The sequence below is a fragment of the Diorhabda sublineata genome, chromosome X (assembly GCF_026230105.1).
Source record: "Diorhabda sublineata isolate icDioSubl1.1 chromosome X, icDioSubl1.1, whole genome shotgun sequence".
NCBI classification, from domain to species: Eukaryota; Metazoa; Arthropoda; class Insecta; order Coleoptera; family Chrysomelidae; genus Diorhabda; species Diorhabda sublineata.
In genome coordinates this window covers 15,256,712-15,270,408 of record NC_079485.1, presented here as the reverse complement: position 1 = coordinate 15,270,408, position 13,697 = coordinate 15,256,712, and the positions used below count along the sequence as shown (strand labels likewise).

At 33.3% G+C, this 13,697-nt stretch overlaps 1 protein-coding gene across 2 annotated transcripts in view; it reads right to left on the bottom strand.

Moving 5' to 3' along the window:
• The window catches only part of LOC130450816 (paired box protein Pax-1), a 36,251-nt gene extending 23,739 nt beyond the window's left edge, over positions 1-12,512 (bottom strand). The window contains exon 1 of one of the 2 annotated variants that reach the window (XM_056789458.1): positions 12,274-12,512. In XM_056789458.1, the coding sequence (XP_056645436.1) occupies positions 12,274-12,283 (10 nt within the window). In that variant the 5' untranslated portion in view covers positions 12,284-12,512. Of the gene's footprint in view, positions 1-11,876; positions 11,917-12,273 lie in introns of those variants that run through there. The other variant, XM_056789456.1, reaches the window with a different exon arrangement.
• Positions 12,513-13,697: the final 1,185 nt, after the last annotated feature.

The following is a 13,697-nucleotide window of genomic DNA, read 5'->3' as shown; positions in this document are numbered from 1 at the left end:
TCTGCCCCGATTGATTTTACCACTTTAATTAACGTTCCATTTCAAAATGATATTTTTCCAATTCTTGTTACATTCTTATGCGTCGTCTAAAAAATGTTGTGTACGCCGCGGCTGAAATAATACTTTGTTGGACTCGTCTGTTGCTCGTACTTTTAGTCCTTGGCATACAAATAACTATTACCACTTTAATTAACGTTTCATTTCAAAATGGCACTTTTCCCAATTGCCTTAAAATGGCTATAATTATACCTCTGCACAAAGGAGGAGATAAAAATCAAGCATCGAATTATCGCCCAATTGCACTCTTTCCCACGTTATCTTAGATCTTAGAAAGATTGGTCAACAAAAGACTTTTATCATTTCTGCTTAAATCTAAAATACTACCCATCAATCAATTTGAGTTTTTGAGTAACAAATGCACAAATGATGCTATATTCTCCCTCCTAAATGATGTCTACTCTAGCCTAAACATCGTCTATCTAGACATCAGTGGTAAAATATGTCTATTTGCAGACGACACTAGTTTCTCTTGGAGCAGTTCTTATCTCACGGCACTTCATAGGACCATATCTAGCGACCTAATCACCTTTAAATCATGGTGCGATTCTAATCTTCTCTCTCTCTAAAACCAAAGTTTATCATATAAAAATACATTGCAGCCTTTTTTACTAAATAACACCGTTATCTGTAAAATTCTTAGCACTTGTTGTGAACAATTATTTAAAAAAATTAAGTTCCTCCTGTTTTGCGCAGAGATCAGTTTCCACAGAACTGAACTCATCAACCTCTCTAACAGTATATTATGCCCTTATTGAGTTGCATCTCCGATATGCCCTTTCCTTCTGGAGTACGTGTGGTGCGACTCAATTTGAGCGAATCTTCAAGCTACAAAAGAGAGCTGTTAGTTATTTATTCGACAGGGCTCGCTGCAGGGATTTCTTTAAAAGATTAAAATTTCTGCACGGTTATCCAATTTCAGAAAGGTCGTTGCACGGCTATCCATTTAGAAACGACCTTTATCTACACACTCCACGTTCAGAATTAGTTGAGGGCTCAATATTGTACAATACAAAAAAGTGCACAATCACTTGCCAATTGAAATCAAATCGATATAATCTTTTCCCGCATTCTGCAATAATTTGAGGACATATTTACTTCTACTCTGTAAACGACTTCTATTCTAATGATAATATTTAATTCCGGACATGCTACATACTAGTTTAATTTTTGATATGGACTTATACTAATTATAACCTATTACTATTACCTATAATTTTGTTACTCATTGTTGTTTTCTTTGTATCTCTATTTATTTATTTTTAAGTTTGTTTCTTAGTTTTTACAAGCTTTTGTCTACAAATTGTAACAATTTTTTGACATTAAAGCATTTCTCTCTCCCGCTCTCCATTAATATGGAATTATTAGATAATTACCTATTATTTATGTGAAAAAATTAAATCAATTGAACGTTTACTCACAACCCTAACCTGTACTTCGCTAACGTACATTTGAGCTAACAAATTCAATAGGATAGGATTTCGGATAAATTTGGCTCATAATTTGTTTTAAATTTCAAACATAACTTTAAATTTTCATTTGTTAGTTGGCATCTTACTTTATTTTTAATTATATTCATACAAGAGAATGCTTGCTAGCACGAATATACCGTTACTAAGATAGTCAGTACTCCAAATGCCAACTTCTTCACCTCACTGAAGCAATTTGGAAGACTATTCCTTGCGTCGAATATAAGAACCTCAACTTTCTTTCAGAGTTGTCCACTTTTGTTGCGTTACGTACATACATTCCCGGTTATCTAATTCTTCTAATTTGCTTTTCAATCCTGTAAATTTTCCTCTCCACAAAGCGTTACTCTTTAAATCGATCAATTGAGCTTCTAGACATCCAGTTCCAATTCCAAATTGTGGTTTTGTTGGTTTTGAATTACTCATATCTGTCAGCAAATTGATAGAAAGTATTTTATAAGAGTGCTGAAATAATTCATGTCAACAATTGCACTGGTTTCGTCGAGATATTGCTTTGAAAATTGAAGTAATTCACCGTTTTGAATATCTTCTGCAAACAAATTCATTTTTTTTTCAAAACAAACCAGTTCTTCTACCAAAACATAGGCTGCGTTTCCCTTTCCTTGCAATTTCAGTTTTATTCCATCAATTTTGCTGTGATGGCCACCATAAAGATTAAATTTTTGCAACCATTTGTCGCTCTTTCAGTTAGGAATGTATTTATTTCATTCAAACATAAAGCAAAACGTTTCAACACCTTACCTTTGGAAAGCTCTCGCACTTTATTATGAAGACTGGAATACTGAGTCTCCATTTCGTTTAACAATTCTTTAAGCTGGCGATGGTAGAGTGCTTTTGACAAGATTCTGTCAACAATTTTGATTGCCAAATTCATAACCTTTACTATTTCTTCTTGGTGTATTATGCAGTAAAACTTAAAAAAGTTATTTGGCTCTGGAGAATCGTTGTTGCCCCTTTATTTTTTCTTATCATCTCTCCAGCTCCATCAGTTGCTATTGGAACGATTTTATTTGAATTGATCCCATTGTCTTTAAAATATTTTTGCACGGCATTCGCTATATCTTCCCTTCTAGTTTGTCCCAAGACTGGTAGCAATCCTAGAAATTATTCTTTTGGACTTTGGAAATACATACTTATGACAAAAAGAGCAACTTGTGTCGTATCGTATGGCTCATCGATAGCAAGTGATAAAGCTGAAGAAAGTTGAATACCTTCCAATTGCAAATATGTTACATTAGAAGACATTTTATCTAGTCTATCTTTTACTGATTTAGTGGATAATCGCAAATATTTAATCTTTTTCAAGATTTCTGGTTTGTTTTTGGAATCACGAAACAGTTCTTCAGATTCACGTAAGCAATTCTTAACATAGGTATTCACCATATCTGAATTGTTTTCCTTTTTTCCCCTTTTTTTGCAATTTCCCATAATACCGCGAAGCTTGTTCGATTAACACTATTGCTATATTGCGCCCAATTACTTAGCATGGAACTTGATTGCTGTTTTGTTTTTCGAGCACGTCGACAGGTTTTTTGCGTTCTTCGCCGGCTGGATATTTATTAACATAGTAAGACAGTGCCAAAGCCACGTCGAGTGAAACGTTGTGAGTGATCATTAGAGCTTAGCCACGAAGACCAAGGAAGCGTTATCTGATCAATTGAAACAGTTGATGAAACTATAGTCATTTACTATGACCCGATATCCAAAAGAGATTCCATGGAGTGGCATCGGAAAGGAAATCAGGTGCCATAAAACGTAAAGGTCATGAAAAGCACCAAAAAGTGGTGGCTATAATATATGGAGACTGCGAGGGTATCCTTTCGATTGACTTTAAGGAAGAAAATACAACGGATTTATTACTAAAACAGTTAAATAAAAAAATTGTCAACAAAAGGTGAGGCAAAATCAACCGCGCTTGCTTCATGACAGTTTTCTTGTCCACATTACTTCGCTTTCCAATGCTACTATACAAGAATCTGTCTTCACAGAGATTGGACACCCACCATATAGCCATGATCTGACCCGGTGCAACTATTTTTGTTCGCAAAACTGAAGGCCGAATTAAGGGGTGAAATATTTGACAGTAATGATGAAATTAAACAGGCGGTGTACGTACATTTTGACTCTAAAGAAGCTTCATATATATTTTTATAGATAATGAAAGTAGAGACGTTATGAAAAGTATTTGGGAATAAAGGGAGAATATAATCAGTTCTTTATCTATGACTTTTCTTTGTAAATTAGTCTAAGAATTCATGGACCGCACTACGTATAATTTAAAAACGTTGGCAAGTGTATGAAATATGTGAAGACCTTTCAGAACAGATGTTGAAAATGTCTATAATTGGAAATAACTCAAAGAACTAACTTAAACCTTAAAAAAAATGATAAGCGCGTGATCAGTTGACACGTGCGCGTTATGTACTACTTTGATAATTGTTGTGTGACTTCAATAAATAAAAATACACCCATATGTTCTTGGAGAAAAAAAATTATAGTCTTATTTTCACGCTAAAATTCCAGAAGACAACATAATAGAATAATAGTCAATTTTTCAACAATTATTCAGTTTTGAGTTTGTGCGCCAAATGTCTCGAATTGTCAACTCGTTGGTAGGTACATATTGGTGTGCCAAAGACGAAAAAAAAGCCATAAATTAAATACATGATGCTGCAGATCAAAGGTGGCTGGGAACGTTTATTTTGCTCTAGACTGGTTGTTCGTTGTCCCGACGCTGTCAACACATGTTAGATCATGCATCAAGCAAAACTGGCTGATCTTAAAGGCAATGGCTTGCATAGCGGGATATCGAAAGGATCGATGTATATTAATACTATTACATAAAGAAAAGATAAAAGTACGAGTTAAACTAATTTTTTATTAGGATATTTGATATTTTACAGAGTTTAGATTGAGGTCAATTGAGGTCAATTGCTCAATGTTATCCACGATTGTTATTCACAACGCATTTGTTTTTAGCATCCAAACTAGATCTAGTTCTTTCTTTCTTCTAGGTTCAGATCAGTACCTCTATAGTAACGACATCTGAAAGCCATAGTAACCACTCTACTCTCACTACAATCAGTATCTGTCAAAATGAAATCTGTATCTAATACAAGTAGTAGCTAAGAAATGATAGTAGAGAAAGCAAAGCAAGAAGCTTATGTAGTTCAGCGAATAGCAGATTTACAAAAGGAAGGTTTATGGTCTGAAAAAGGCTACCAAAAGAGCAAGAAATGCCGAGAACAAAAGCACATTGGGATTTTTTACTTGAAGAAATGGTCTGGTTGGCAGCCGATTTTGCGCAGGAACGTAAATGGAAGAAAGCCGCTGCAACGAAATGTGCCAGAATGGTACAGAAATATTTCCGAGATAAAGCACTCACTGCTCAAAAAGCATAAAAGCACATGAGCAAAATCTTCGAAGGATTGCACCATTTTGTTCGGAAGAAAAAAAATTTCTTGAACAATGTAGAGAAACTAGTAGAATGCAAAAAAATACAATTCTCGAAGAGAAACGGAAAAAGGCTCTAGATCAACAGCAGAGTTTTATAGTGGATCAAACTGAGAAATATTTCCAATTACTTGCAGAGGGTATGAATAAATCAGTATATTAGGTACTGAATTTGTTCCCGATCTACAGAGTGATGAAGATGATGAAGAAACAATAGCTCTGGAAGAAGCTTTAGGCAACGAAGGTCATAAAGACGATTTCTTCTTAGCGCGTTACAAAAAGAATGTCTGATGACTTGTTAGAAGACGATTTTTTAAAAAATTACCTTTTAAACTGAGACAAAATACGATTCGACATACGATACGACAAAAGCGATTCAGAGGAATTCGACGACGATGTCGATTCTAAAAAGGTATCATCAAAAACAGATTTAGACGAAAAGAACCGTCTGAAGAATCAGATTCTTCCAATGTTATTCACGATATATATTCACAACGCATTATTTTTAGAATACAAACTAGCTCTAGTTCTTTCTTTATTCTAGTTCTTCTCGGAACGTTATTATTTCTAGCCCTACTCAGCTTTCAGTTTCTTAACGATTTATTAAGTATTTGTAACCCATTTTGTAGATTCAAGAATAGATTGCGATTGTATTAGATTAAAATTTATTATGTTTACAAATGCACTGCAGCTTAAAAAGATCTGTTTATACTCAATGTTAGAGCTCCAGCTCAACATAGAGTCCCAGAAGTATAGTGAATCAATCATATTGTTTGAGGTACCATCAAAATTATCTATGAGATATATTTATCGACATTGACGTTAGTTGAAGAATCTTACTTTTTCAATTTGATCATTATCAATTATTATATTTTTGTATAAATAATTTTGTAAAAATTGATCTCTAGTATTTCGAAGCGATTAGAAAAACACCCCGTTTAAAGATATTTTCGACGCCGACGATGATTCGTTCGTTAGTCTGTTTTAGAAACCGAATAGATTTGTAAAGAAAATTTATGGTCGAGTAAAACCTTTAATTTTTGATAATTAGTTTACATCGTTATGTGTCGCATTAAGCTAAAACATTTATAAATCGTTCTTGGACATTTTTTTTAGCTTAACATATATTTTTAGTTCAGTAGAAGGAAAATATTTCTAATTTAGGATCATGGAAGATCAAGTCGATGTTCATTTTAAGGGAAACATGTCGATTCTTTTTGGTTTGACTTAATAATTAATGGAAGGAAATAAAAAAGGGTTCAAAAAAACATTGTTAATATTTTAGATATAGGAGATAAGAACAAAGTAATCATTTATATTTCTCTTACAATTGCGATATATTTAACCCTCCTTTACAGGGGTGGGGCTTCTCAATCCACACCAAAATGAAACTACGATGTAGAATTTATCATTAACAAAGCAGAAATCTCTTGTATCTTCCATACTCATAATAAAGTATGTTTGTGTAAAATTTGTTGAAAATATCTTAATAAATGTGTTAGTTATATCTGCGTTTGTCCGCATATGCCTCATCTGTTGGTACAGAGCTTCCAAACTGTCAGGGAAACTCTATAATTTCCATAAATATGGATACTTCGCCTGAATAATCTGTATCTACTTCTGCCAAAAAGTTTCTCCGATTGTGGGCTGTTTATTCCCCTTTAGGGAATGTGATAGGACGTTGATGTTCAGATGGATGAATGTTATGTACTGCTATCGTATTTTTGCTCCTTGTTTCGCGCCAAGATTCTTGGATGAGTCTTCAAATTATTTTAAATCTAAACAAGGATTTCAGAAGAATAGTTGAAGGTTCTTTTTACTTGGAGATCGTTTCCAGTGATTCCAGTGTGCGATGGAAGCCAGATGAGAGAAACTTTTATATCATGAATGTCTTGTACTATTTTGTGGTCAGAGATTATGGTTTTAATTGACTGTATGGACGAAACAGAGTCAGTAGGGGAGCGGGGGGCTAGTTGTAACAATTTGTCGCTTCTTGGTTATGAAAGCTTACTTGTTTCGTATTCATGAAATCTAGCAGTACTATTCCAATTAACAACTATTCAACTATCGATCTCAAATAAACTTTTGATCAAACCTGTAATGTTTTTGGTAGAAACGGATTTGAAAAAAAACTGACGAGTTTTACAACTTACCCCGTGATTGGGGCTAGTTGTAACAGGCTTGGGGCAAATTGTAACATTAGGAATTGAAAACCAGTTTCATATTTTATAAAGATTTGCTTGGCATATTTAGCATTAGAAACTTTACAAACGCTAAAACAGGCAAATTTTTAATCTAAAAGAAAATAATCAAAAATAAACAAATATGTAACATGTTGTTTATTTACTTAAACTATTGAGGCATTTTAGGCTTAGAATCATTTATAATCTTAACTGCTTCAATAATCAGACTTTTGATTTATTTAGCATTATAACAAACTTAGACTTTTAAGTTTTATTTTTAATCTAATAGGACAATAATCAAATATTGTCAAAAACATGGTCTTCCTTAAACTATAAAGGTACTTTAGGCTCACAGCCAGTAACAAAATATCAATTTCTTAAATAATCAGGATTAGAAGGACTGGAGGACACTTTAGCAACATATGACAGAATAAAAGAGATTGTCGTCTTAAGGATTGTGTTAGGTCATTGGCTTCAACATTGACTAGTTGCAGGTCTAGAACGGAAGGCACTAAGACTTCAATAATTCAGTCTTAGATTTGGAAGCGGACATATAGAGAAAACAACCATAGCCAAGCTTGGAACGTTTCGTCCATCTAATTTTTTGTAAGGTTAGGTTAGGTAGGTTTTATTATGATCACCTCATTTATCTCTTTTTTATCTTTGATTACTAGTGCTATTTATTTTGATACGGTATGTGGTTTGTAGAAGTCCGTTGAACAATTTATTAGTTAAATTTGTTTTGCTCAGCGTGACCCTATGAGGCAAGAAAAACAGCTATAATAACCTCAACTCCCTATAGAAATGAGCTGGAAAATTTAAGAAATCTAGGGAAAACATCCAATTCTAATGATCCTCGTCTCAAAAAGAATTTTAAAAATAAAAGGCCAAACACTCAATAAAAAAAAAAAACAAAAGAACAGTGACGAAGATGCTATTTGCTTATACATATTGTATGTAAGCTCTGTGGGTGTTGGAGGATAAAAATCCGGAGGAGATACACATTTGTTTATTTTGTGAGCCTTCCTCATCATGACCAAATTTCTTTACCCCATCTTACCCCATAGTATGGGGCAAGATGGTTTTCCATAATGTATCTATTAATCATTATCAAAATTATCAAAAACTGTACCAAATCATAATTAGATTAATGACATAACGTGCTATAAATTAATGAGACAAATAAACATATTGATTATGCTGTATTTTTGTTATTTTCCTTAGCTACCCCATCATACCCCTCGTTCCCATATTAGATTTTTATTATTTAATAATTGATAAAATGATTAAGATGTAAATATGTGTTACTGTAATTATTTTAAGCAGTTTATTTTATGAAGTTTCTTGATAACAGCTTTATTCAACGCCCATACTGTTTGGAATGAGAAAATTAATGAAAATTTAAACGATTTAATTTGTTGGAAATTGAGTGTAAAAATAAAAATTAATCTTTCATAAATTACAAATTTATATTACATTTTATTTGTCTATTTTCGAAGAACGCATCAACACTATGGAAATTTAATGAGAATTATTCTGAACGTCCCTGTCCACGTATTATGCAACGAAAATTTCGTAAATTTAGAATAAGTAGTCAAAGATTTTTTTGGGAGATGAAAATTGACGACTAAAACTTGAATGTTGAGAAAACACGCAGAAACTACAAGAGAAGACGATGTATCCTATACTGTACCCCCTCTTAAAATCTTCTAGTATCTAGAAAACCCCATATTTATGGTCTACCCACAAAAAAAGTACGGTGGGGTGCGAGGAGTGGAGTGCAGAGGCACATTTAGAAAATTTCGTGCATCTAGCGCACACTACCTGTGTCGAATCCAAAAGATCGCTCGACGAGCGCACAATAAAATTTGATCTGCCGAAGAGAGTCCTAGAGATTGGCAAACATTCGACGAGCACAACTTTTGAATAATTATTATCATTGAGAGTAAACGAAAAACCATCAGCAACATCTAAGATTTTCCAAAATGAGCAAATGTTCAATTTCATATGAAATATTGAACAAAAATTGATGGAAAAACTTATTTTTTTCTTAGAATGAGTGTATTAGGTTTGAAATAATGACAAAATTTCGTATTTTGAATTTTCCACAAAAAAGCCTTTTAAATTAAGAATGGTTAGGTTAGGTTAGGTTAGGTTAAGTTAGGTTAGGTTAAGTTAAGTTAACTTAGGTTAGGTTAGGTTAGGTTCTGAGAAAGTATTTGTTACTCTGTTGTTCTCTTTTATAATTTTTTCTCTATTATTTACGGTAAAAAACATTTAAAGCTAAATACAGGGATTGAAGATGACGTCTTTATACCTGCAAATGTGCGCTCGATACACGCATTCAAAAAGTACAGAAACTTCTTAAACGGACTTGTACAAATACCACGAGGAAATTAATACTTAAAATACTTTGAGAAAGCAAAAAATTGACCCGAAGACATAACATAACCAAAAAGTAGAGATTTTCAACAATTATTTTTCAGAAACTGGAATGAAAATGAAGAAAAACTAGAAGCTCCAAACGGGCCAGTTCTAAAATAGAAGCAATATATACAATCATTCTTTCTTCTGACCTGCTACACTTGCAGAAGTACAACTGTTAATAATTAATTTTTAAGGTAGGTATGGCAACACTGATGTGAATATGTGAAATCTGACATTGACATCATGGTAATCAAAGTAATCAGAACGTGTTGTCATCCGAGTTCTATTTAACAATCGCTCAAAAAAGCTCGCATCGATTGGTGAAATGCAACGAATCAGTTTGTTGAAGTAGTTTGCCGCCTATTTTTTCGGATATGTCACCATCGTTCCATTAGAACAACATATTTAGAACTGACTGTTATATGATATAACAGTCAGTTCTAAATGGTACTCCAGCATTTGTTTGCAAGAAGTGTTCGAAAAAATCGCAGATGACGAATTTTTCTTCACCAAGACAATGCTAAGTTTTTAAACAGTCAAAACATCGAATTGGCACCAAATGATTTCTTTTTATTCCCGCAGTTCAAAAATAAATTGCGAGGTCAACGTTTTTCTACACCTGAAGTAGCGGTTGATACTTTCAAATCAAATGTTTGGGAGGTACCTCAATCGGAATGGAAAAAAGCTTCGACAATTGGTTCAAACGTATGCAAAAGTGTATTGATCTTAAAGGAGAATATTTAGAAAAACATTGAAGCCATACTTATCCAATCATAATGTTTTTATATGTCTATCTCAAAATTTAAGCAGCAACCTTCGTAATAAGTAGAAATAATAGTGGGTTATTATGAAACCAATGGCAATTTAGAAATTGTCAGAGAATAAACGTTTGAGCAGAAACTGTAATCAATCATGAAGGCTCACGTTGGATGATTTATATGATTCAATAAAAGGTCTTCCTCGACAACAATGCAAAGAATCGCTTCGCGCAACTGTTGGTAATGAAGCATCATCAGAGAAGACTGTTTTGGTTTGCTTTGTACAATTTCATCATGATTATACATCCATCACTGATAAATGTCGAAAGGTCGGCCAAAATCGATTGTCATTCCAAAAAACATCGATTCTGTGCACAACAAGGTTAGAGATCAATTTTACATGAACATTTAGGTGAGATCGATTCCGTATAAAGCAAACCCAACAATATTTGAGGAATAAAAACATCTAATTAATGTCTCATTGTCTGTATTTATCCGACTTTTGACTTTTTGCTATTATCCACTGTCAATCAAAAGATGTGCGAACACCTCCAGAAGCTGTTGAACCATGTATCTACTTTATCAGCTTCAGAGTGGAAAAATGTTTCATGAATTGGTTTGAGCGTTTGCAAAAATACTTATAATAGACCTTAATGGGTGAATATTCGAACTTGTCCATTTCTGTTTCAAAATTTATAAAAAATTGTAAAGGAATCAGCACATAATGGGGAGAAATCTGTTACTTCTTAGACCTTGTTATATGTTTGTCTTGATGATTTGTCTTTACTTTAGGTTTCTTTCTGCTAAACATTTGATTTGCGATCCAATGAAAACTCAATATTCGTTGCAATAAATATTCAGATTACTAAAAAGAATCATAAACATATTAAAATGATTAGTTCTTAATTTAACACTTTCTACAAACGAAATGATGTTTGAATAAAGGGCCGATTTCAGAGTATAGGGTATAGAAGAGACTGAAATTGGTCTTTGGATCGTTACAATGGATTTGAGGATGCTATTTTTACCTCTAGACGAAGATTCATGTTTTGTATTTAATTTAAGATCTAATTATTAACGAATGATTAACTACTAATTAACTATTTAGTCAATAATCATAAATGAGAGAACAGACAACATCAAGATTTTGTTGTCTGTTTGTAGAAGTACGTCAGAACCAACAACCATTACTTGTTAATCAAAAATATATATATATTCAACCATTCTCCATTCAAATGAAGTATTATTTCTTGCCACTTCATTTTCAAATTGGGCCCAAATTACATCTATTGGGTTTAATTCATAATGGTAAGTTGGCAATAATCATGCACGTTATGATATCAGCTATTTCATCTAGATATTTCCCTACTGCCTTTTTAGATTCAACTAAAATTAATATTATCTCTTTTGACATAGGTACTGAATTGAATTCTATATTTTTCAAAATAACACTGATGATCATGACTGAATGAATGACATAAAATGTTTGTCATAAATTGGGTACCTACTTAAAACTACAGTTTGGGAATACAGATGTGGCTGCGTCATTTATTTGGATAATAAACTGAAAAATAAACTAGGTTAACATGAATTATTGTATGAGCTGCTCTTAATGCTGGCGCAATTGAGCTGGATTTATTGATTGGGCGCATAGCTGTAAACTCATTAAAATCAGTTGAGTGAGAGATAATTGGAAGATAAGGTTATCAATTGGGAGCTAAAACTTCTGAAAAGCTTAGGCGGCAAGGACGAAAAAAGTGAGCTAGAGAAATGAGCAAAAAATAGGAAATGAATAAACGTTATATACTTATATGCTTCTCGATCTACAATCTGATTAGTATTTAGTTGCAATTACATCTTATGTTGAAAAATTTGCAACTTTATTTGGAATTTTTCAAAACTTACCAGTATCCATAATATAAATACTTCACGTAACAGTTCACAATCACAAAAATGAAGTTCTATTTCTAACAGAAATTCCCACAATATTGAAAACTCATAAAAACACTTAAATAAACATAATTACAAAGGCTAAAAAGTGTTAAAGTAACAGCTGCGCGTATAGCATTACAAAAAAACACTATTGCTCCAATTCACATATGATAAGAGACAGCTGCGCGATTGACAAATCTCAGTGACCATTTGAGTATGACTTTATGGTCCCACAACGATATTGATGTTGTGGGCAAAATGACTCCGCCTTCACGTTATAAAATGGCTGGTTAGAACCAACGGAGTGACGCCTCGATGGATAACGGGCGGGATTGAGAATTTGTTGGGGTGCATCAAGGCATGGACCATATGAGAATCGAATGCTGTGTGTAATTAGGATTTGCTCGTTGAAATTTAACGCTTTGCTCATTATTTTAATTATATTTGTAGGGCCTAATTAACAAAAAAACCGTCTGCTCGTGAAGTTTGAGTGATAAAATTATAAATTTGGTGTGCACTGTTTTTGTAGAGATGATCAATCGAGTTCAATTTATCAATTCAGGTGAATAATTATATCACCTGAGAGTGTTTAACTAGTTTAGTATATAACTTAAGAGCTAGAGAGAACTATGCTAAATGCGCATTTCATGAATATTTGGGCATATTGTTAATTTTCCACAACGTATGACGCTCGTTATGTCACACTGGTTATACAGATTAAAGTTTTTAAATTTCAATTTTTTAACAGTAGGGTAAGTACGTACAAAATGCAATATAGTTTTGGTTTTGGGTCATAACTCTTTAATGGTAAATCACAGCGCATTCATATTGCACACCAGTAATCTTAGGTTTCATATCTTTGAATTATAATAGATACTTAATAGATAAACAAACTAGAAAAAATAATAATTTTAAATTTAACAGAGATCAACGAAATCCATTTTGTCCATATGCTATGGACAAAATGGCATACGCGGCAAAATGCTTGCAAATGAACCGCTTGGTTCGTTTAGAAACGTCCGCGCAAGAAGTGTGGGCCCAATGCGAACATTTTAAACACCGCTACCAGTCTTCTCCAGGTTTTGATCGTGAATAAAGATCGTTGGAATATATGCATGGGCAGTCCTCTTCGTCATCTTGAGTGTAATTTGGCCAATTTTCTTATTCGCTGTCTTCATGGAATATGGTTTTGGTAACCTTTCGTCTTTTTTTCTCTGAAGGAGCTTTAGGCTGATTTTTTGCCTTAATTTCGTTCATATTTGAAGTGGAAGTCAAAACTAAAGAAGTTTGGTGTTTCTTTGACTTACGTTTGCCTTGGCCACTTACGTAAAGTCCTGTAAAGGCACTGCTAAAGTATGGGTTGGAGGATGTAATTCATTACCAATAGATGGGCGATT